The 23,732-nt window shown below is 38.9% G+C and overlaps 1 protein-coding gene across 24 annotated transcripts in view; it reads right to left on the reverse strand.

Moving 5' to 3' along the window:
• Positions 1-23,732, reverse strand: part of LOC101789676 (poly(rC)-binding protein 3) — a 513,140-nt gene that overhangs the window by 50,994 nt on the left and 438,414 nt on the right. For all 24 annotated transcript variants that reach the window (XM_072034889.1, XM_072034885.1, XM_072034890.1 and 21 more), the window contains one exon: positions 10,067-10,209. In XM_072034889.1, coding sequence (XP_071890990.1) covers positions 10,067-10,144 — 78 coding nt within the window. In that variant the 5' untranslated portion in view covers positions 10,145-10,209. The remainder of the gene's footprint in view (positions 1-10,066; positions 10,210-23,732) is intronic.

Below are 23,732 nucleotides of genomic sequence, written 5' to 3' on the forward strand. Positions count from 1 at the left end.
GAGACTTGTAACCAGCTCCTTGGATCATGCTAGAAGATGCCACTGTAACTCTACAGACTACCTCAAACCTTAACCTTGTCAAAGGGAGAATTTAAAGCTCATTCTGCAAATAGGCAGTTCCAAAGCACTGTGGCAAACACCACCTCCTCTTTGCACTGCAGCTCCCTTTGAAATGGGATTCTGCTAGGAAAGGCAAGGAAAGGAGGGGGGTGAGAAGGAAACATTAACTTCACATGGGTATTCCTGAATTTTCCAGAAGTTTGGATCCGTATGAATTACTCCAAAGAAAATAAATTCTGGAACCATTCTAAGCTGGTTGCTTTAGCCTTTTGGGGGCTTTTTCTCTTTTTAGGAAAGCTCCTGTAAGTAGTGGAGACGACGGATCACGTTTTAATTAGGAGAAACCTTCTTATGGCACAGATAAAATCAGAAAATTCTTTTCGCCTCATTCTCCAAATTACTTATCCTACTTCATCAAACCTTTAATGATTCTTTATGCAGTCCAGTATTTGATTCATACAGATACTTACACCACCCTAAATTATGTTTAGTGCTTTATAAGATATCTAACACCATTTTTATGATACTCAATCTTTGTTAATATTTCTATCCAAGGTTATTTATAGATCTTTATCTTACCCAGAAAATGTTTCTAAGTCTGCTAGGTGCTCAAACTGTGCTGCAGACTGAAGGGATGGGATGTCTGTCACCTGCATCAGTTCATTAAAAGTTAGGAGTCCAGTGTAATCCAGGCACGCAGGCTCCTCTGCGGTCAACAGCAAGAGACAATGGAGGGTTTTGTTCCCCAAACAGGAGGGAAGAATTGTACTATCAGGGGTTTCATCTTTCTACATCTGCCGTGGAGGAAGCCTAGACTTACAAGAACATACCTAAAGTTTGGTGAGAGGAATCCCACATTTGATATCAAATTCAGCCTCAGCACAAGTCAGACAGGAGTGTGATTGAGCTGTCTTTGAAAATACTGGTATACTAGGATATACTAATAACTGCTTAACTATTTGCTGTCTTCCAGCGCTCAGGAATACAAAGTGAAGGTAAGTGTTTACGATCAATTTTGGATTGATTTATTGACTAACCGTCCACTTATAAACATAGTGGGAAAATAAGCGATATGATAGGAATTACTAGATTTTCTACAGTCACATTTTAACAGCAGACAGAAAAGCAGAGCACAAATAAAAATGTTATCAAAGGGGGGAACTGAGCTCAGAGAGAGAAAGACAGGTCCAAGGTAACCTGGCAACTCTGCTGCCAGAGCTGAAAGAAGCACCCAGCATACCACAATCCTTGGCCTCAACATACAAACACCTGCCTGTCAGAAGCAGATATGCCACAGCAACTGTGCTGGGTGAATAGGATGCCTCCAAAAAGCTGCAACTGTATGCGTGCCCACGTCCACTGATACACTTGAACACATGCATATATTTATATATTTGTGTGTGAAGACAATATATGCACGCAGGCACTAAATAGATGGATATCAACTTTCCCTCAAAAAATGACAGCAATTTGGGGCACCTATCCTAAGCCTCATCAAAGTGGTCTGAGTTTTAGACAGTGCAGAGTGCCCAGCCGGGTAGCATCTTTCAAAGGGCATTTCTCCAGGTGACAGCACCTGAAGCAGGACAGTCTCCTACCTGGACTCCAACTTCGCATCCTGGCACTTTGAAAAAACACAGGAAAACGTGACATAGACACGCTAATTTCAGACAGCTTTAAAATAACTCATTAGCCTTGGGGGCTAAGTCGAGTTATGACTATGATTCTATGTTATTTCTAATAAAATACATAAATCTATGTTATTTCTAATAAAATACATAAATTAACAAATGGTGGACCTCACCAAGACTGTGCTCAGTATCAGCAAAGCATATTGCTAACCAACCGCCCAATTCATTGCAGATAACTCAAGGAAAAGCAATGGCAAAAACCTGGGATGTTTTTGTATATATTGCATAATAATGTATAATATTATTTGCACTCCTAATTGTCATGAATGGCATGGCTTTTACCCTTAACGAACACCTGGGGAGAGGTGAGCCCACCCCACAGCAGAAAGCTGCTTCTGTAGTATTTGCTCCATCTGTGTTAACCTGAGGCCAGCAGAACAAAAGGTGGCAGCAGAGAAGTCTCTGTGAGCCCAGGCTTTTGCAGGGCTCTTGATGGTGCGAACGATTAAGCAAAGATATAAAACAAGCTGTAGGAGAAAGCTATTTGCTAATCAACTATCTGGCATACTTTCTGAACAGCAAGAAAAACAAATAAGTCACATTAAGAAAACAGGAGGCTTAACAAATGGTGACAAACCTTGGTATAAAGATAAACCTTTGATCTGTAAACATAACGTGTGAAATTCCATCATTTTTCTAAGTGTAAGGCTAGTCTAATGAATACAGTGGCCTAGGAAATCAAAACTAACCAGCTAGTTATTCCAAAACCATACAAAAACACAGATCTTGCTCTAAGCAAGCAGCTTGTACTACCAGTGCTATGGGGTGAGTGGAACACTAACCTCACAGGAACCCTGAGATGCAGACACGTCTTTAGGAAATAATGCAAGAATATATGCTTTTACCCCAAACCATCTGTCAAAGCACAGGCCACATCCTAAATCCTGTAATTCATCCAGGCAATGCTTCAATCGCATGTCTGCTTTCTGTGAGCAAGGATAAGGTGGGGCCAATAGGCCTGGGCTCTATAAACGAAAAAGCCTGTTAGGAAAGCATTGAAGAAATACAGCCTTCTGCCATGGGAACACACATCTGTCACAACAAAAAGAGGGATCCTGGCAACAGCAAACAACATCTGTGCTGACAAAATGTTGTAGACCAGCACCAACTGTCTTTCTCCCATCCATAAAGAGGAATAACATCACAACCCAACTCTCTCCCCAGTTGTTCTGAGGATACAGTTGTAAAAACTCGTATAAGCACGTGGAGGTCCAGCAGGGAAGACCCCAGGAACGTGTTCCACGAAGATATTCTGAGGAATATGTTTGTATGGAGAATATAGGACATGAGCATTTTTTTAAAGACTGAAAAAAAGCCTTAGTCAGATTTGGGAAACATGATGTAACATGTCTACCTCGAGGATCAAATGGTTGCCTCGGATATACTGAGTCTTATTTGTGTTTTGGGATTATGTGGGATTAGCCTCACTGACACAGGAGATTTCATGTTCCTAGGTGACGCTTTAGCAGTCACTGTCTGATGTTAACTGCCCTAATTTAGTAAGGTACTACAGTCCAAGTCCTTACTGAGACAGATCTCATGCTAACAAATGTGGTAATGTTTGAGAGAACCTTCAAATTACAGTTTTTCTGATGGAAATGTTGGTATTATGATCCTTCCACAGGCCCATCTATGTTTTTTTTTTTTTCCATATTTTTTTTCTCCCAGCTGTACCAATAAGCATTTGCTTTTTGATAGCAGATAGGTAATCAATTTACATTTGACTTCACACCAACCTGCCATGCCTCTCCCCCCCTCCTTCCCTTCCTTGCCCCACCAAAACAAAAAAAGAAGAAGACAAAGAAAAAAAAGACAAACAAACAAATCAAACCCCAGTTCTGTCCCTTTACTAGCCATGCTGAAACACCAGCGCTGAATAGCGTGTGTGCCTCTTGCAATCTCATCCTAATATGGCTCTGGACTGGACACTGTCTGCAAGAAGTAGGAAGACTCAACGTTGAATGTTGGTTTTGGGAACACACAGAGGCTGTGAAAAAATGCCACTGTCCTTTCCATTGACTCTCTTAGGCTAGTGGAAATAGTGAGAAACTCTCAGCTTTTCTTACAACCACTCTAAGGAGGTCCATTTTATGTTGTGTATTTGCACGCTGAGTTTTGTTCCATGACTAGAGCTCTTGGGTACTACAGCAATGCTAATGAACAAAATGAGCTATAAAAGCAATAAGCCTGACAGTCAATCCTCATAATACCTGGACAGTGTTTGTGGAAACTAGAAAGAACAGAGCAAATGGTGGCTTGGCTGGCATTTTATAGCTTGGATTAAATTACTGGAAAGATGAATCTTAAAGCTGCTTTGTTTTATGCTGTATTTTAATAAGTAAAAAATAGAAGAAAAAAATGAGGAGAACTAATAATTTCTGTGCTTGTTTTAACAAGGGTAAAATAAGCAGATATGCAAAAGTGGCCACTAAAAGAAATCCTTGATGGTAAATCTGTATTGCCTATACAAATGAAAGTGGCAACGTTCTCCATGATTTCATTCTGTCTACATCTGAGTTATTTATTTATTGAGAGTAAACATCTTAATGAGTCTGGATTTTTTTTCTTTTTCTTGTAAAAATCTCTATAAATAATCATAAATTAATCACCAATGTGTCCAAAAGTTATCACCTGAAGCTACATGCAAGACCATTGCTGTTAATCCTTTCAGTCCACTAAGCACCAAGTGGTCCTGCTGAAACCATGGGGTAGTAGAGTAGCTCAATGCATCTAAAATGAAGCTGCAAGCACTGAAAGTTTAGTACTTAAAAATCAAGGCACTCCTAGTTTTTGTTTTGTTTTGTTTTGTTTTCAGGTCTTTCACTGAATATTTGACTGCAGATTCATCTTTCTAATTCATGACTGCTTGAACTGTGAGAAACCTCTCATTAGGTAAATGATATCAGGGAAGGAAAAGCTCCATGTAGCCATCGTATCTTTTCTGCATCAATGCAGATTATACATTCTACATAGCACATGTACTACTTGTCCCCAGACATGTTTAAAATCTGCTTAGGAGACTTCCCAAACCCCATAAAAAATTGCAATACCAGAAGTTTCTATTTGAATTCCCTTATTATGATTTGTTTCAAAACTATATCTATTCCATTATTTCCAAACACAAGCACTTTTATCATTCAAAATAATGTCACTCCATTACTCGTATTTGTTCTCTCCGAGTATTTTTGAGAATGTCTGAACAAAGCTAGACATGCTCTCCTCAGCTTCCTAAAACTGTTATTTTTCTGTGAATTCTCCCTCTAGTCTTCAGCATCACTCACACACACGGCACCTGCTGCTGAGCACAGAACCAGAGGTGTGATCTTGCCAGAAGAGCGGTAAGGTAATTACTCTATTTTTGCCCCACAACGAGCCAATACTGTACACCCAAAACTGCACATACTTGTGCTGCAATAGCTTTCCTTTGCAGCCTAATGTGTCCTGAATGTGCTGCTCTGTCCATCTGATGCCTCCCACCATCACATCTGATGCCTTTCAGCCCTTATGCTTTCCAGATTTCCCCCCCCCTCACTGAATGTGTATCTTCTAAGTTACCTTCTCCATTAAATTGCCTCACCTCTACAATTTACACGTCTTGCTATTTGGCAAGAGTCCTACTTCCCTCCAATCTTCTCTTCCCTCCTTCACCCTACCTATAAATTATTTCCTTATTCTTCCTAAAACCCATCTGACTTCATTAATAAACTTTGCTTTCTATTTCTGAACTCCTTCTCCTTTCTCTAAAATCTTCCTTAGACTCAACACATTCTAGTTTGGTTTCTTGCCCACTTCGCTATATCCACCACAGTTTCATAGCTGTACACCTTTGTGTAGTGCCTTTAGAAATGATGTATTTTTTTCTTCTGCAGGTTTGTCCGTGACAGAGGAAGCAGAGGCTCTTGTACTACCACTATGAGAAAGAAACCAAAGTGGGTTCATGACCCTGCTGCCCTTTCCTTGCTGGCACATTTTAATATTTTCTTATATTCCACCTTAAGTATCCAATATTTAAATCTCCATTAAGCCGCTTTCCTGGAATTTAACACTTGTTTCCCACCACAGCCTCTTTACAACCACCATCTAAAATTAACCTTTAATAGTGAGTCTCTAGGGTCTTAATCAGCTTGTCAACACCGGCTGTATACAAATCCAAAGCAGGCAAAACTAATGTGATCATTATCCAGCATCATCAAAGTAGATGCCTCTTCTGGGTTATTTCATTCTGGGCACAAGCTGACCAAAACAAGAACAAGACTGCTGCAGATGTCAAGCATGAAAGCACATTGGCAAGGACCTGTGGGCAAGGCTGTAATTTTCCATAATCTTCCAGCCTCGTTACTGGTGACACTAAGAAAGAAAATCAACCAGCCACAAGTCACAAACACACAGATCTGCAAAAGGTGACCAAGGAACGATAAGAAACATTGAGCTCCCTCAAGGAGCTTATAGCATGCAGAGAACTAAAAGAAGTTGGATTTTGATGAAAACAAAAAAGGAAAAAGTGAAACTTTTCTTTTGGAGCTTGAGCTCTGCTTTTCCTTACAGAGGGCTCTGATAGCTGGGAACTGTTTGCCCACAAATGCACACATACTCAACTCATACTCAACTTGTGATCCCTTAAAGCCCTCCAAAATTGTTGACCTGATCCAGGTAAATAGTGCCATTTTTACTTTTGCTGGAAGCAGAAATCTTGCAGTCACTACAATATTCTAATCCTGCCCAGAAATTGTAATTTTAAAGCCAACAAAGGTGATAAAACATCCATACCCACTCAAAGCCTCTGACCTACACAGCGATTTCACTTATTTTACTTCAAGAAATAGAAGAAATTAGTTGCAAAATGCAGAAATAGCACAATGAAAATAGCCCTAGCCCATTCTCACTGTTCTTCCCTACCAAAATGCATGTAGCAGTTTTATCTCTTAATTCTCATTAATAAGAGATGAAAATGCATCTCTGCATTATTTAACATACTCTACATATCCAACTTTTGCACATACTTGAAAAGACTCCTCAGTTCCTGCCCTCTCTGGAGCAGCATTCAGGTAACTCAATCAAAAACCGAGCAACAGGGGGCTGCAGTGCCATGGCAGCCTTACCCATTTTTACCTAACTTGTCCTTAAAAGCCTCCATCATTAAATGTTGCGGCATGTCCAGGCAGCCTGCTCCCCTCCTCACATATCCAAATAAAAAGTTCTTCCTAACATCACTCTTGAAACTCCCTACAAGCAAAGACAACTGTGTCTCTGCAGATGTGAAGAGCAACTGAGCACTGCCCTTGTATCATACACCCTGAAAACCTCCCCTTCATTGCAAGGAAACATAAAAAATGCTTTGTGTTACTTCTGATTTCTCTTCAGGGCTGTCACACTGCTAAAATATTTTTTTTTTCTGATGTAACACAGCACAGGATAAAAATTATGCCTTTCATCCTACACCAGCACACACCTTCTGAAGTCCTGGCCCAGGAGGACACCTTTCATATTAGGCCCTGAAAGCATTTACCCCAAGAACAAGATGGTTCCTGTCTGCTTTCCTTTCAGTAGACACTAACACTGCCTTTGATTTTTGCTATTTTTTGTTGTATCTGCTGTTGCTAAATATGCTGACTCTTTCACTCAGTATCTCCTTGCAGAGGTCCGTCCATTTGTACAAATACTGATTCTCTGTCTGCAGATCCAGCGTGCTGAGAGAGCTTATCTTAATTGCATAATTAAGATGCCCATCCTTGACTTAAAGCCCATATACAAATGACACAGAAAGTACACACTGAAAAATTCCTAAGTCTGCAGGGTTTAGAGTTGAGATAACGAAGCATGATAGCACAAGTTATGGACATGATAAGGAATGCAATGTCATGGAGCACATAGACCTCTTCCCTCTGCAAAGGTACGCTGGCACCAGAGATTCAGAGACAGATTTAAAGTTAATGGTGATAGAGCCCGGTATTTCCATGAAACACACTAATAAATAACTAATTTTCGAATTATATTTCCTCAAATCCAGTTTGCTACTGTTATTTTTAAAATCGCTTGTGTAATTGCACTCTTCTCTTTCAAGTTATGACCAGTTATTTACAGACCAAGCTCTGCTTCAGTTAATTGTTTTGTCTAGAAATACTAATTAGAGATCAGCAATTTCCAGCAATGTCATTACCACAACAAATTTAGGGAAGTGTGGGGAAGCATGTTTCTTCTTATTTTTAGCACATACAGCTTTCAGAGCAACCTTTTCATACTGAGTTCATATTGACTCAGACATCCTTCACACTCTGATATCAGCATTTTTGAATCACAGAAATGATATCAAAGAAATCATAAAGGTCTGACTTTTATCACCAAAATAAATTGTGATTTAATGTGCTCTTTGCAATACTTCGGTACAATAGGACACATGATTAGAGCATACTTCAGTTAATGGTATACCCATTGTGCCTTGTTAACTGAGGATGCATGGTGTACTCCCACTTAAACTTTGAATTTCAGAGCTTTTATGGGTTTAATTTAGACCCTTGGGGATAAATATGCATTGAAGATTGGACACACAACATCCATTACTGTTAAAAGTGGTTGCATACACAATCAGCTATATTTATCAGAGAAAATAACCTTTCTCTAATTTCTTTTCTGATTACTGTATCCATTGTTTCCTGAAACAAAACAAAACACCACCACACCAAAAACAAACAAACAAAAAGAAACAGCACACACACACACAAAAGAGCAACAGAACTCTAGACCATGACTTCACTAAAATGTTCTGAAAAATGACAGATACTTGATTTTTGCTTTAGTGGCATGATTCTGAAAGAAGCAGAGCTGTCTGGCATGGTTAATAAAAAGCACATTTAAGCACGCAGGAATGTGGCTGAAGCCAGTAGGGTAACACACACCAGGATATGGATGTGTTCACACGCTTTTCTGGACTAGGACCAGAACCCAGTACAATCAACCCCTAGAAACTAATTTTGAGTGCAGACATGCGCACAGATTTTTGGTGGGCTTGGAAAAAGAGAGTGTTATTAGATTTGTTTGACAGATTCCTATTTAAGATGCAGATTTTACACACCAGATGCCTGCCTGAAGCTGAATATTTCAGAGGAGAAAAAAATCAACCAAAATGGTTGGACCATTTCAGAGAAAATACATAATTTGATCTGTAACACTTAATTCTGGCATAACCTAACTTCTGTGTTTGTTTTTTTTTTTTTTTGATTGTTTTGTTAATTAATTTTGTTTCTCATTTGCTAACTTAAACTCCCTCATATTTCCTAGCATTTCCATAAGTAAAATGTAGAGGGAGATACCTTAATCTCTTATTTGTGCTACGGATGTATAACATGTGAGTTCGTGCCATAGGTTGAGAGTGTGTCTTGTTTCAAAATGTAAATACATTTTAATTTTATAAATAAAATTCCAGGGTTAAAACTACTTTTAAGATTTATACCTACAATTTTGATCTGAAGAATGATGTATATATCCACTGTCTCTTATTAAGAAAGAGCCAAAACATCTATTTTATATCACATTCATTCCTTAAGCCTAAAATTATCTGGTGTCGGTGATGCAAACAATACAAACAAACCAATGAAATGTGTTTTTTAATTAAAAGCCCATTTTGTGATCTGGCAACTTGCAATAAACGGCTATCAGACTGTTAAGTCTGACAATACAGAATTGGCACTTTGTCTACGGCACAGATTTCACACTTATCTGCATGTTTGAGTGCTACGCTGGACAGAAATGAAATTACAGTCAACCTTCCAAAACAAACCCACAGGGGACCTGGACAAATGCTTGTTATATCAAGGGTTTGCTCTAATAAGATGCTACATCAGAATAATGAAGAGCTATCCCATTTGAATTCAACAGGAATATTCAGTAATTCTGTGGCAATTACTTCACACAAATCAATGTTTTGGTATCTTAAAAAACAAAAACCAAAAAAACACAAACCCACAACACACAAAACCGCAAACGATGAGAAAAGCGAGCTGTATGCAGGTCACCCTTATGCAAGGGTCTGTCTAATTTGGCTAACTATCAATCAGAGAACTCATTTTGCCACCAGACCTGTTCAAAGTGGGTTTGGTACAAGCAAGGCCAAGTTCTAATGAACTTGGGCTGTAGTGAAAACTGAAGTATGATGCCTTGAAAGGCAGGGGCTGATTTTTCAGTCATGGCAACGGTGCTTTTGACTCAAATTGGAAGAGGAGGAGCAGACCCTCCGTCAGTGTCACTGCCAGGCTCAGATGGTAACTGCACACACTCGCTCAACAAACAGGCAACTGCTGTGGCAACAGTAAATGCTTCACCTTGCCATGCATGAGAAGGCGTATGGTAAGTGTGACATTGAGACCTCCTTCAGTCACTTTTCCGTCCTTCGTGTTCATCCTGGTCTTGTGTCTTCAATACTTGAAAGCAGCTTTGTGTATTTTTTTTCCTTCACTTAATCAACCTACAAAGAGAGAGAGGGAAGAAAAAAAAAAGTACCATTGAGTGGCTGAGGCTACTCTGGACCAAGAATATCATGTTGTACAAACCAATTAACATTCCTCCCTTTGATTTGCTGGACTGCAGTTTAGCGCTGAAAAGGCTCCTTTGATTATTATCCCTCCCCTACCAACTCTCCAGCTCTTCACCAATTACATGATAAACTCCCTTTGAAACCTTACAAATTCTCTTAACTTCCATTATTCCAAGGCTGAAAGTACAGAGCACAGCAAAGGGAAATACAGTGTCCTCTTCTCAACGCTTTCCTTCTGTTAAACTTTGGGGTGTGTATATGCAGGATTTACACATGCCTGGTGCTATTTTCATTTGTCTCCCTTTCTCTCTCTGTTACTCTCTCCTCCTCTGTTTGCTCTTGCAGAAGAGAGATTTTTATTTTCTCTCCAGCTAGAGAGAAATTAATTCTGAGCCTAAACACTGATCCCTACCAGCAACAGCAGATGACACATTATCAAAGACATCTGAGTAACCAAGAGCCACTCACTGCTGTAAATCTGGGCACTGTCTGACTTTGTTTTTGTCTGCCAAGCCCAGAGGTGGCTCAGTCCCTCAAAGGCCAAAGCTGAGCTTCAGCTCTAAGTGGAAGGAAGATGTTAATTCCCAATGACAAATTGCAGATTTTCAGTCATTTACAAAGTCATAAATATCCTAAAATACTAATGAAAGCTGCGAGGGTTGGCCTTGAAGGGACAAACAAGATGCATTATGAGTTTACTAATGCAAGGACATTTATCAGTACAAACAACAGTGGGGGCAGGAACGTTACCAAGGGCAGGCAAATTCCACAGTAGAAAAGGCTTAGAGACCCTTATTTACTTTTGTCCTTTTCAGGCCTATCTTACAAACATCTCTCCTTTCAGCAGTTGTCTCTTGTTAATGACAGCCCTGCCTAGTAGCTGTGGATTTTAGAGGTTCCCCAAGCTTTGACTAGCCTGGGCACTGGCTGATGACCACCCCGAGGGACAATCATTTTGCTGTCAGTGGTTCAGAGCATATGGCAGCATCCCATCCCACCAGGGTGGCAGGCTGTTGTCCCCTCGCAGACTGCTCAGATGTGGGACGGAGCTACCACAAGATCAGTCCCCTGAGAACTTCAGAGAGAGAGTCACGCTGACTGCTTCATCAACTAATTAAGCTACATCTTAAGACCCATGAGACACTGACCAAAGCAAAGCCCATCTAGCTTAGCACAAACCATCGGTAATTCATGGCCTTCCTGAGTGGGAGACCACATCTAGGCAGGCATGGTGAATAGCCACCGATGGACTGATCCTCACTGAATTGGTCTAATCCCTTCCTGAATCCATACTTCCAGTCTCCAAAAGCTCCGGTCTCAGAGATTAATTATTGGTTAGGGGGAAAGTGCTCCATTATATCTTGCTTAAATCTGCTGTCACTAGACATCAGACATTTTGCCCTCTGCGTGTCAGGCAAAGACCATTCCAGAAAGTCACTCCTCTGATGGCTGAGCATGTGCCTTGTGCTTCAGCCTAAGCCTGCGGGAGACCAAGCCACTCCTGATGCTTTTGCTGCTGGGAAATACCTGGGAAGATGCAGAGTTTTCCCTAATGTCTCTGCAGGACTAGTCAGGAGCACAGAGAGCTCTGTGCCTCCAGTGATTGCAAGAATAGGAGTCAGACGTGCCAGAGAAGAAGAGATAAAAAAAAAAAAAAAAAAAGAGGGAGAAAGAGCAACTGAATCTATTCCTTCCTAAAAGCACGTCCACAGAGCAGCTCCCATTTGCCTCTCCACCACCAGCGATGATTTTTCCTTAAACCAGCATGGGATCAGTGCATGTCTTATTGCACACCCTCCAACCCAGGCCTTAGCCACTGAAATAAATCCCTTTTGTTCCACATTTTTAAGCTTACCACTTATACATCACCTATCTGCATGGAGAAAAGTGGAAAAGAGGCAAGGTGCCTGGGTGAGAAGGCAGAAAACAGAAGTAACCTGGCCATGCCTCTGAGGCACCGTGTACTCAAGAAGATGGTGTTCACCTGCTCCTAGCTGAGGGAAGTGCCCAAGCACGTTCTGCTCAGCTCTATCAAAAAAAAAAACAACCAAAAAAAAAAAAAACCAACACAAAACAAAACACAAAACCAAACATGAGCAAATATATCAACAGTAGCCTACATCTCAGACTGTACTCTGAACTGTACCGAAGCAAAATTTACCATCTGAGGTCTCTAGACTCCCAAGGTAGCTTAGGACACGCTTGGAAGGTTTCACACAGCAGATGTGCTTCAAGTAGAAGCAAGGTATTAATGTCCTCCTGTGGATCAAAATTTTGTGATGGAGCTATGGCTGTGTTTCTATTGAACAATTCCCATGTTTGAAAATAATCCTGGACAAGATACAGGTTCACAGTTACTGTAGCCTTTTGCTGAGTTCTGTGATGCTACGATAGCACGATCACATTGGGGAAAGTTCTTCAGGAAACCCTTTTCCCAGAAAATAACACCCCCTCCCCAGTCCTGATTTTTTTGCAGATTAAAACCACAAAACCTGTATTTTTAGCTAGCAACATTTAAAAAAAAAAAAAAAAAAAAAAAAAAACAACAACAACAACAACAGAGGTTAAAAATAAAATTCCACTGCAAATACTGTTTTTTTGTTTGTTTGTTTTTCTTTTTTTCTGGATTTTGTCTTTGTCCCTCCTCCCAACACATTCAAACAGTGTCACCTCGTACTGAGAGGCAGGACAGATGTCTGGGGGAGGGCTGGGACTGTGTGCGTGCATGCAAGGAGTTACTCAGCTGTGTGAGATACAAATGGAAGGAATTCAAGAAGGCAATTTCACATACTTTGGAAGAAATACATGAAAAATATCCATATACCATGAAGAGAGTGGTGTGCTCCCTTTGTCAGCTCATTTACAGCTGCCCCTGATGTCCTCACAGTCTAAGTATTCTGTTAAACACATGCAGCTTTAAAAAGAAAACCTGAAGGATCATCAATTACCCAATTATTTCAGCTTTAAAGAAGGATTGGAATACAATGAATTATCACTTTTTATTTATTTATCTAGCTAAAGCTTTTTTTTTTTTTTCTTCAGGCATCATCACAAACATGTGCTAGTCCAGATCTTTGTGTGCATGGAGATGTCAGCCCATGGCACAAGGAAAAGAATGGTTTCTCCTGCAAAGCCTCCTACCAATCAGCAATACATCTACATATTTATAAACCCACTTCTGTAATATATGAGCACATCATGAATATTTAATCAGTAAAATCATTTCCCTTTCCTTTGCAAGATCAGCATTTTGAACAATTTACTATGTTTCTGGCATATGCACGCCTCTAAGTGTGAGCAAATAGTAAATACCTAAGGCTTTCCTTTCTGAAGCTCTGTGGGACGGGATCCTATGGCTAACCCTGGGTCTTGGGGAGGTGAGCCTCACAGACTACGAGAAAGTCAGCTTGTCACACTTTTCCTGACACCAGAGGAAAGTCAGAGGACTCTATGGGTGATCAGAGAGTACTGAGCAAGCAGTCACAGTAAATTGCATGGCTAAATGTTGAATGAGGTTTTATGCGATTTACTCAGCCTTCAACAAAGTGCTGGAAGTGACAGGAGAGCAAGTGGATGATGTGCTCCCTCTGACCTCAGGACGCAGGACCAGGATGCACCAAATCCAAGATCCAGGGCTTTGCATCTCAAAATAACAAGCAATAAAAATCACGTACAGGGGCCAAAGCAAAGTAGATCACATCAGATGGGTCCCAGCAAACAGCAGATATTTGCCTTCTGTGGAGCTGAACATGAACACTTGAAGACATTTCCACTGTTGTTTATTATGTAAAAAGTGAAAATTTCTCTGTAGGCAGAAACATGCATCCAAATGCATTAAAAATGAATTCTGAAGATTCCAATAAAATGGACACTTAGTCTAATGTAAATGCATTTTATACATAAGTGTGTGTTTCTATACATTTTCAATATTTGTTATCCCAAGCTAGATTAAAAGGGCATGTCCTATATACTCATCATTTACTACATAAGATCCATCAGTTTTCTAACATGGTTTTTCAAGTATTGTTGGTAAATTCAGTGATTAAAATAACAAGCAGCTAAGCCATGTTTTCATCAGACTACTACAAAGAACAGCATGGTTCCTCGAGGATTTCACTGAATTAATATAAGCTACAAGATGAACTCCAGGGCTGAAGGGCAGTGACACAGCACACACACAGGTTATGAATCCATGCAGCAGAGGAGGTAGTGTGAGACGGCTGCCTGAGGCCTATGACATGAAAAGTCAACCCCATGATCTGCTTTCCTTTTACCCCTCAAGCCTGTTAATCCCCTCCCAAGAAAATAAGCAGATGACTGCAAAGAAGATGGCTGCATGGTGCTGAAAAAAAATATATATAGTGCTTTAAATCTCCCAGGTGAACACCTCATGCAGGCAGGATAGGAGAGTCTTTGACTCCACAGCAGGCAGGGATGCTAGAGATGAATAAAATGAGCATAGTACCAAGGAAGACAACAGGCAATTGATCTCTGAATGTAAAGCTTCAATAAATTATTATTTCACATCCGTGAATCTGCCAAGAAAGCTACTCAACTGGAAGATCCAGAGGAATGAGAGAGAGGAGGCACAGAAAGACAGCATGCATGGGGGTCAACTGGGGCAGAGCTGCACAGTCACAGAGCTGTGCTAGAAAGGGAAGAAGAGACAGAGAGGAAAGGAGGAGAAAGGCAGGGAGAAGGAGAGAGAGATGAAGCTTGAGTTGGCTGATGTAGATAATAACGTGAGAGGAATCAATGTGAAAATGACTGCCTGAAAATGTTGGAAGCTTGCTCTGGTACATGGAGTCTGGATCAAGTGGTTGTTGATCCGAGCTTGTCAGGAATGATGAAATTGGTCACAGCGTCCAGCACAGCATTCCCTGAGCTGGAGCCTCAAAAGCAACCCTTGAACCTCATTATCGTGTTTCATCACCATCAATAGTAAGATGTACCTATGAAGAAAGCAAGGACAAATTCCAGTTGTTCCACTGGAAGACATTTAAACAGAATAAAGAATGGGGGAAGTTATATTGGCATTCGGCAGAAGCCACGTCTATTTTAAATGAGGACACTTAAACTCTGTTGTCTAGTTCCCGTGTTTCATTTGGCTTACATTAAGAAAGCTTAAATATGGGAAACATATGAATATCCAGTCTCTCACAGTACATCTGTCATTTCAGCAGTACATGGAGCCATCCCAAAGGAGGGGTAGCTAAGCAGATGGATCAAGCCTTAGGGATAGGGGACAGGAAAGACAGCAGCTGAACAAGACGACTAAAACACGAGCAAAATAATCTAAAGATGAACAAAGAAAATTATCATGAATAAGTAACACGCTAATGTTATGGAGACAATAGTTAAGAGTTTGGTTCATTGAGCTAGAACTCTTAAAAAAAAAAAAGAAGAAAATAAAGTGTTGTTAAAAAAACAACAAAGGATAGTGAACAAGTCTAACAAAGATAAAAGACCAGAGAAAACCAAAACATGGGAAGCCATGAAAAGGTTGTACCTAAGTCATCTTGATTAGAAGCCTCCCAGGTGGAGGAGACCTCCCAGGAACTGGACGAAACACACTGCCAGTGATCATGATGAAAAGCATGGACATACATGTACATTTTTGGCAGAGCGGAGTTCTTCAGGGACAGATTCATGTTACATTTTATTCCTTCACTTAAGCTGAAGGGAATATAGGAAAGGAGAAGATGACTGAAGGGAACATAAGAAAATTACTACAGGACAAGAACTGATGGCATTATCAATGGAAATTGACACATCTGCCACATATATAAGTTTTAAACTTGATAAGCTAACTGCAACATAAAAATTCATGCTGTCAAATGACGAAATAACTACTTTGCTTTCAAGTTTTTTGATAAGCTAAGCAGTTATCTCTGGATTTTCACTTGAAAGTAACATCTCTGAATGTCAAAGGACTAAACAGTATAATTATAGAGGAAAACAGTGGCAGAACTTAAAACAAACAACCCCCCCCCCCCCCAAAAAAAAAAAAAAAGCACAACAAAATAAGCAAAACCACCTCCAATCATATTTTTTTTTTCAAGGAAATTATCTTCAGAAACGGTGGAAAGTGATAGATATCACCAGCTGTATATAGTCTCAGATGAAGCAAAAATAAAAGAAGAGTGGACATTCGCTAAATGTACACTTCTTCAATTTATGTATCAACTGAAGGATAAAGACATCTGCTGTTACTAAACCATACAGTTGTAAGGTTACTAAAGACAAAAGGCTCACAGGATGCCCACAATAACACAATAGTAATAACAACAACAGCTCTTCAAATGATTTCTGTCTCAATTATAACTGCTCGGAAAAGGAGGAATTATGTTTTAAAGCACTTCAGTCTTATACAGAAGCCTTACCAGGAGAATCTGATTAAAAAACAATAGCTAAGGAAGCAGGTGCAATATCAAGCTTTCTACTTTGCCAGTTCCATCTCCCAAATTACTGGAGAGGACTGTACACAAAGGAATGAGATTATCCATTTTATTCACATTCTTATAATTTATATCCCAAAATAGATTTCATGTTAATCTCTAACTCCTTAATGAAGTGAGCAAGATCTGCAGAACCCAGCTCCATTAAATTGTTGTATCACGGCCCTTTTTAAGTAAGCAGATAGCTGGGATGGATCAAAAAATCCAGAAATGAGAAAATTCTTTGTGTTAGCAGAACAAAGGGTGGGGGTCTGTCTGTAAAATGGGCTTTCAGTGAAAAGTTGTTTTTTTTTTAAAAAAAAAAAAAAAAAAGGTAAAGGAATAGCTCAAGATCAAAAATAAAACAAATACTGGAGATAAGGTTTCAGGAAGTTTATAAATCAGATGTGCCTGAAGAGGCCTAAATAACAATAACTAATATGAAAGTGAACTGAGTATGGGACACCAAAAGAGCAGCAACTGAGTATACAAACAGATATATAAAACATCTGTTTTACAAAATAATAATTAAAAAAAAAAAAAAAGTATTAGCTCAGAAGTCAAAGGGGATTAAGAACGGCACGTTATTCCACAAATTAAAAGCTACCAACAGAAGACAGTTACACACCTTAAAAAGCCACGTGCTTCTTTTGCTCGTTATTGTAAAAATACCTGCACCTCTGATCTGCAAAGCTCTGTAGTTACTAGAGATATCTGGAAGTCACAGGTTCACCAAAGACTTGTGAAATTCATAAGGAAATAAAATGAAAAAATAATTTTATGAGGTATTTAAAGAGGTACTTTTTTTTTTTCCTCCTTTCAGGAGGTTTATGGTTAACACTATGTTGTCACAGGAAGAACCTATACTATCTACACACAAATCTGTCTTTGTGTTCTCCCTGAAACTATAAATGCTTTTACCCAATAGGACTAACATAGTTATGTCTCATTTTCAGAAGATAGCCAGACTTCAAATAATCTTTAAAGAGAACAGCAAAAGATTAGAGGCAGACTTGTTTCTTCTGTTTTCAACCGATGTATGTTCAACTGCTGAACTTGGCATATGAGAGCCCCATTCCTTAAATGGGCCACTTTTACACGAGCCAGTCAAAAAGCATATACTTCAGCCAATGGTACCACATGTTCCCTTTCTCGTTTATTTAAAGGAAATAGAGAGCAACATATTTATTGACTCTCTTACTTACAACATTTTCTGTAAAGATTTTTGAGTAAATAATAGGGCATGGTGAATTTATTATGAAAAGAAATCTCATAGAAACACAAAGACTGTTATTGACAAGACTATTTAATATCAAAATTCAATGATGAATTGAAGATCTAATAACAATTAGTATCAAAATATTATGCTGTGTCAGCATAAACAGCTACACACTGCCAAAATATAGAAAGCTATCCCTTCAGAATGTCAAACAGGCAATAAATGCTATCAAATGCCTGAAAATCAAGTTTCAGGAAATCTAGAATAGCTGTATAACGGCCTTCAGCAAATGCAAAACAGATCTGGGATCCTGAGGGAAATTTCCTGAGTGATTTCCAGGTTATGGAAAACAACAATCCTTTTGCCAATGATATCTTCATTCTAGCTCTTCTCCTCCTGCCCCCACAACTATTCCAGAAAGAATTACCTTGGCAGGAATACAGAGAGCATCTTCATGGTTTGCCATGAAATAAAAAAAAACAAGAGTGCGCATGACAATACTTGGTACAGATCCACTTGCCAACTCACTCTCCTGCATATGTGAAAAAGCCAGCCAGCTAAAAGCTCTCATAGGTGAAGCTGCCACCTTAGTCTAATGAAACACAGACCCCTTTGCAAACAGGAAAGTTGTTGCCATGTTAATTCCGTCAGCCCAACATAAATTATTCTGTACAAATACTCTCGCAGAGGATTGAGTTCAAAATGGACCAGAAGGTGCTTTCTTTGCTTTCCTAATGGCACTGAATCCAATTACCTGTGAGCTTTATCACGGAGCTGGCAATTTGCAAGATCAGGGAAAGCAACATATGCATATACTAGATATATAATATATATACTAGTGTATATACACTGTAGAGTATTTTCCAACCACAGTTTTGAGAAAAAAATAAAAATAGCTTTACCTTCCACTTTATCCTCTGGCCTCAAAACTCTCAAGTTAAGCATCTGCTTCCTTCCTTTGATATTATTATTATTACTATTATTAAAATGTTTCTCAAGTTTTAAATAGAAATTTTGCTTTACTTCCGTAGGTGTAAACACTCCAACTTAATTGCACAAATCTTTCCCTATGGTCTGAAATAATAAATCTAATAAAGAAATGCATATCTATGTATGTGTATGTATGAATATATACTATATGTCGTAGTGAAGATGGAGAAAACAATTGAACAGACTAGCAACAGTAGGAGAATGGTTTTACCAACACAACAAATAGTGCTTACAAGAACACTTTATAATACAATAAACGATTTTCAGTCCACACTGTTCCTGAAAAAAAAAAAAACACACCATTTTCTGATCACCAAAACATTGTGAAAGTGTGTTATGTTTGTCAAATAACTCTGTCCCCTCAAGTTAAATACATGACTTTGACATTCCATAAATGCATTCTTTTAGTTTTTAAATAATACTTCAATTGTAGATATACTTCTGTTTAATTCAAAGTAAATAAAACAACTAAAAATGTTCAGGAGCAAACAAACTTTGCTTGTTCATTTAAAAATAAATGTACTCACCTCTTTTTATTTCACCAAACAAAAGACAGTCAAGCCTAAAGAGATATTCTCTTTTCCATTTTTTTTTTTTTTGATCTTTCAGAGAATACAGAAACTGTTTACATATTCTATTTCCAAGATATGCTAGGTGAGCAAGATTTATATGCACATACTTAAAAACATTATATACTTTTATATGGTGTGTGTATGTATGCATGGAATATGGCTATATGCCTGAAAGCAACAGAAGTACATTTTTATGTAATAGATGTGTACAAATGTTAAAGATTGTTGGGACAAGAAAAGCATGATGTTTGGATGATATTTATCTTTAGCAATAATAGCCTCACAAATATAAAGAAGAATTATAATTGTCTTTGCCAGTAAAGACGAGTCCTGATAGTTTCTTATCAATCAAATGAAAAAATGTCCAAAACATGTAGAATACTTCAAGAAATATGGGAGCTTCCTTAATGGCAAACATTGACCCATCGGGTATGCCCCTACTACAAACAGAATAAACTGATATTTAAATATATTTGTGTTATTATAATACCATCAATGTTCAAATGAAGTCTGCCTTAGAATTATGTATTTGTCCAACCTATTTTCAAATCAGAAGTTTTGTAGACATATCTAGTTTGATAAACATGAATCAGTTGTTTCACTCAATCAAATATGAAACATATTGGTTAGGGAAAAGATGCTAATGGTAATAATACATTTCACCTTGTTAAATAGAAAAATGTTATATATTGATATAATTGAATCTCTAATGCAAACAAGCAAAAACATCACTTTTGTAATCACCTTAATTATGTTATTTACAAGGCTCTGATTTGAAAATCCATTCAAGCTCCCTAGATGAATAAATAAATACTTATAAAAAAAAAAAAGAAATTCATGAAGCATCTAAGAGGGGGAAGAAGATGAGCTCCCACCATTCTGTCACAAGGGAATTGGTGTCACTCTCTGGAATGTGAGGCCCCCTCTGGAGCCCCATAACTCATGCTTGCTTGAGGCAAGGATGAACTGGGAATTCTTAGAAAAAACAAAAGAGAAACTGATCCAATAGGAATTAAAATCGTAACAGCTGCAAACATGACTGAATGCTGTGAATAATTCCTCATTTTCAGAGATAAAAGGCAAATCAAAAAGCAGTGTTGTGATGTCCTGTCATGTCGCAGGAATTGTTGGTTTCAAAAGTTGTGCTCACAAGATGACTTATTCTCAGTCTTAACTGTTGACTTAAGATGATTTAAATTCTCAGTCCATGGCAATTTGTCAAATGTATAACATTATAAGAATTTCACTGTGAAAACCAAGACTATCCAGTGGGTACAAAACCCAGGAAATTCCTATAGCTTCCTTTGAAACTAGGTTTAAGAAGGGGGGGAGGGGGGGGGTAAAAACCAACCAGCTCATAATGAATGACTTTTTTATGGGTGGTCAATACTCAGAGCCAAGCACATGCCAAGATTTAATCCACCTAAATCGATATCTTTGTCACTGATTTAAACCAGGAGAATCTTTAAAACTCAAAAGCAAGTCTAATTGATGAAGTATTCAAAAGCTAAGAAAAATCAAACAGTTTATTTATTAATGACTTCAAAGTGCCAGCTGTAAAGTGAATCACTTTATCTTCTTTTAATACTTAAAGAAAACAATACTACAGCAAACAATTTGCTACTCCTGTGCAACCGGGAACGGCATGGAGCTGGGATAGGGGAGGGTCAGGCTGGGGGTCAGGGGAAGGTTCTGCACCCAGAGGGTGGTTGGGCACTGGGATGGGATCCCCAGGGCAGTTCAAGAAGTCAATGCTCTCAGACATAGGGTGTGATTTTGGGGTGGTTCTGTGCGGAGCCAGGAGTTGGACTTGATGTTCCTTTTGGGCCCCTTCCAACTAGGGATATTCTATGATTCTAACTGTTACAAAAAAAAAAAAAAAAAAAAAAAAAACAACTTATTTTTGCACAAAACCAGCTGGTTTGCTTCACAAAGCCACTGAACTGAAACATCACTTCATGAAGCATCTATCCTTTTGTCTATTAGTCAGTGCCTTTCCTCACAAATACCTACCTACTTACCTGTCAGTGCAGATATAAACTCCCTGACCAGTTTCAACATCTCAAAGAGATACAGTGAGGTCCAATGTTTCAAGTTCACACAAGTTCATGAAGCCTCGGTCTAACTAAAGGAGAAAGGTCATGTTTCTATTGAAGGAAAAGTTGGTCTATGAACCCATCAGTGAACTTCCAGGAAGTGGACATGTGCATGCACACTGGGCACTCAGCAACTCAAAGCCAGCCACACAGAGTGGTTTGTGTTAGAAGGGACATTAAAGATCCCCTTAGACACTCCAGTCCAACTCCCCTGCCAGGAGCAGGGACATCTTTGACTAGATCATGTTGACCAAGGCTCCAACCAACCTGACCTTGGACACTTCCAGTGACGGAGCACCCACAGCTTCTCTGGGCAACCCGCGCCAGTGCCTCACCACCATGTTCATGAAAATAATTTCTTCCTTATGTCCAATTTAAATCTACCTTCTTTCAGTTTAAAATTTGCTCCTTGTCCTGTCACTACAGGCCCTGATAGAAGTCTTTCTGCATCTTTTCTTTAAGCCTCCATTATATATCAAAAGGCTGCAATAAGGTCTTCCTGGAGCCGTGTCCTCTCCAGGCTGAACAACCCCAACCCTCTCAACTGATTATGAGACATAAAAGTGAGAGGAAGAGATTATGGAAGTGAAATAATACAATCACATAAAAAAGGTCCCATGTTCTGAGGAACTCCCTACAGAAGCAGACACAAGGTACGTATTCGTTTTTTTTTGTCAAGTCACTCTAGTAGCTTTGTCACTCATACACAGTCCATCAACAGAGCTCTTTGCATTTAAGTCAATGTAGAATTGGACCACAGGGTGGTCCATTTGCTCATTTGAGGGAAAAAAATGCAAAGATCGAGAGAAGATAGTTGCTGACTTATTGCAGAGACTCTAGAAAAGTACTGAAGAATAGATTTCTAGTAAACAAACCAACAAAACACACACACAAACAAACAAAAAACAAATAAAGGAACAGCAACAAAACACTGCGGAAGTGTGGATAGTACATGTACTTACATCAGTAACTCAAGGTGGGCATTGGTAGCACATTAGTGACACTAAATTTGAAGGACATTACAAAGGAGATGACCTCAAATATGAGCAGGAACACAACAACATGAAAAGAATCACAGCGTAGAAATGTATTTCAGCAGAAACAGTGAAAGCAAATTCCTAATAGCGAGTCAAATCTCAAAAGCAATAACGATACCAAGGACCTGAGAACAACAGAAGATTGTGCATTAGAGGTTGAAACCTTATACTTGAGAGCAAGGGAAGAGGAAGCAGCCACATTCACATAACCTTGTCCTGTTTCATATTTGCATCTGGAAACTCCATAACCACTCTCAAAAAAGGAAGGATTAAGCTGGAGTTCATTCAGAAGAGAGTGGGAAAGAAAGAAAATTATGTAAAGAAGATATATCTCAGCCAACAATAAATGAGGTAGCTTTAAAAAAGCCTACTGATATTTCAGGGTATCGAAGGAGAGAAACTAGGATGCTACAAGTGCTGTTGGCTGATGCGAGGATGAGTTAACTACAAAAAAAAAAAAAAAAAAAGGCAATTATAGCCAACTTTCTGCCCCCAAAATCTGTTTAGGGTGTCTCTCAGGCTGAATAACATTCTCCAGAAGCAGCACTGCCTCTGGCATTTCCAGTTAGAATGGATACAGAAGGCTTCCTTGAAGCTTTGTAAGAAATTCACTGAAGTCAGCTGAGACACTCAGTGCTGGGAATGCTGGATCAGGTGTTAAGCAGAATTTAGACACAGAACACAAATTTTACAGTAAATTTGGGCTTGAAAAGTTCATTTATTGATCCACACGTACATTTTTGAAACAATGTAGGGTGTGAGTGTGCGTGGTGTAAATTTTTTTGTCAACCCAAAAAAGTTATTTTTCAGCAATTGAATTTCAATACAGATTTCAATGTGCTGGTTTTGTATTCTATTATCTATAATATATTTCAAAGTAAAAAACATTTTGCTTTGAAATGGAAAACCAAAACGGTATAGTTTTACGATCTTGAAAAGGCAGTATGAACAGACCTTATGAAACTCTTTTATTTTTTTAATAAGGAAATCAACATATTCCCACATAATGTTTAGATACTGACAACTGGCAAAAAATTAAAATCTGTCTGTTGTTCTATAGGTTCACCTTGTAATAGGAAAGGAAACAGAGTTGAAAGAACTAA

Source organism: Anas platyrhynchos, chromosome 2 (genome assembly GCF_047663525.1).
Source record: "Anas platyrhynchos isolate ZD024472 breed Pekin duck chromosome 2, IASCAAS_PekinDuck_T2T, whole genome shotgun sequence".
NCBI classification, from domain to species: Eukaryota; Metazoa; Chordata; class Aves; order Anseriformes; family Anatidae; genus Anas; species Anas platyrhynchos.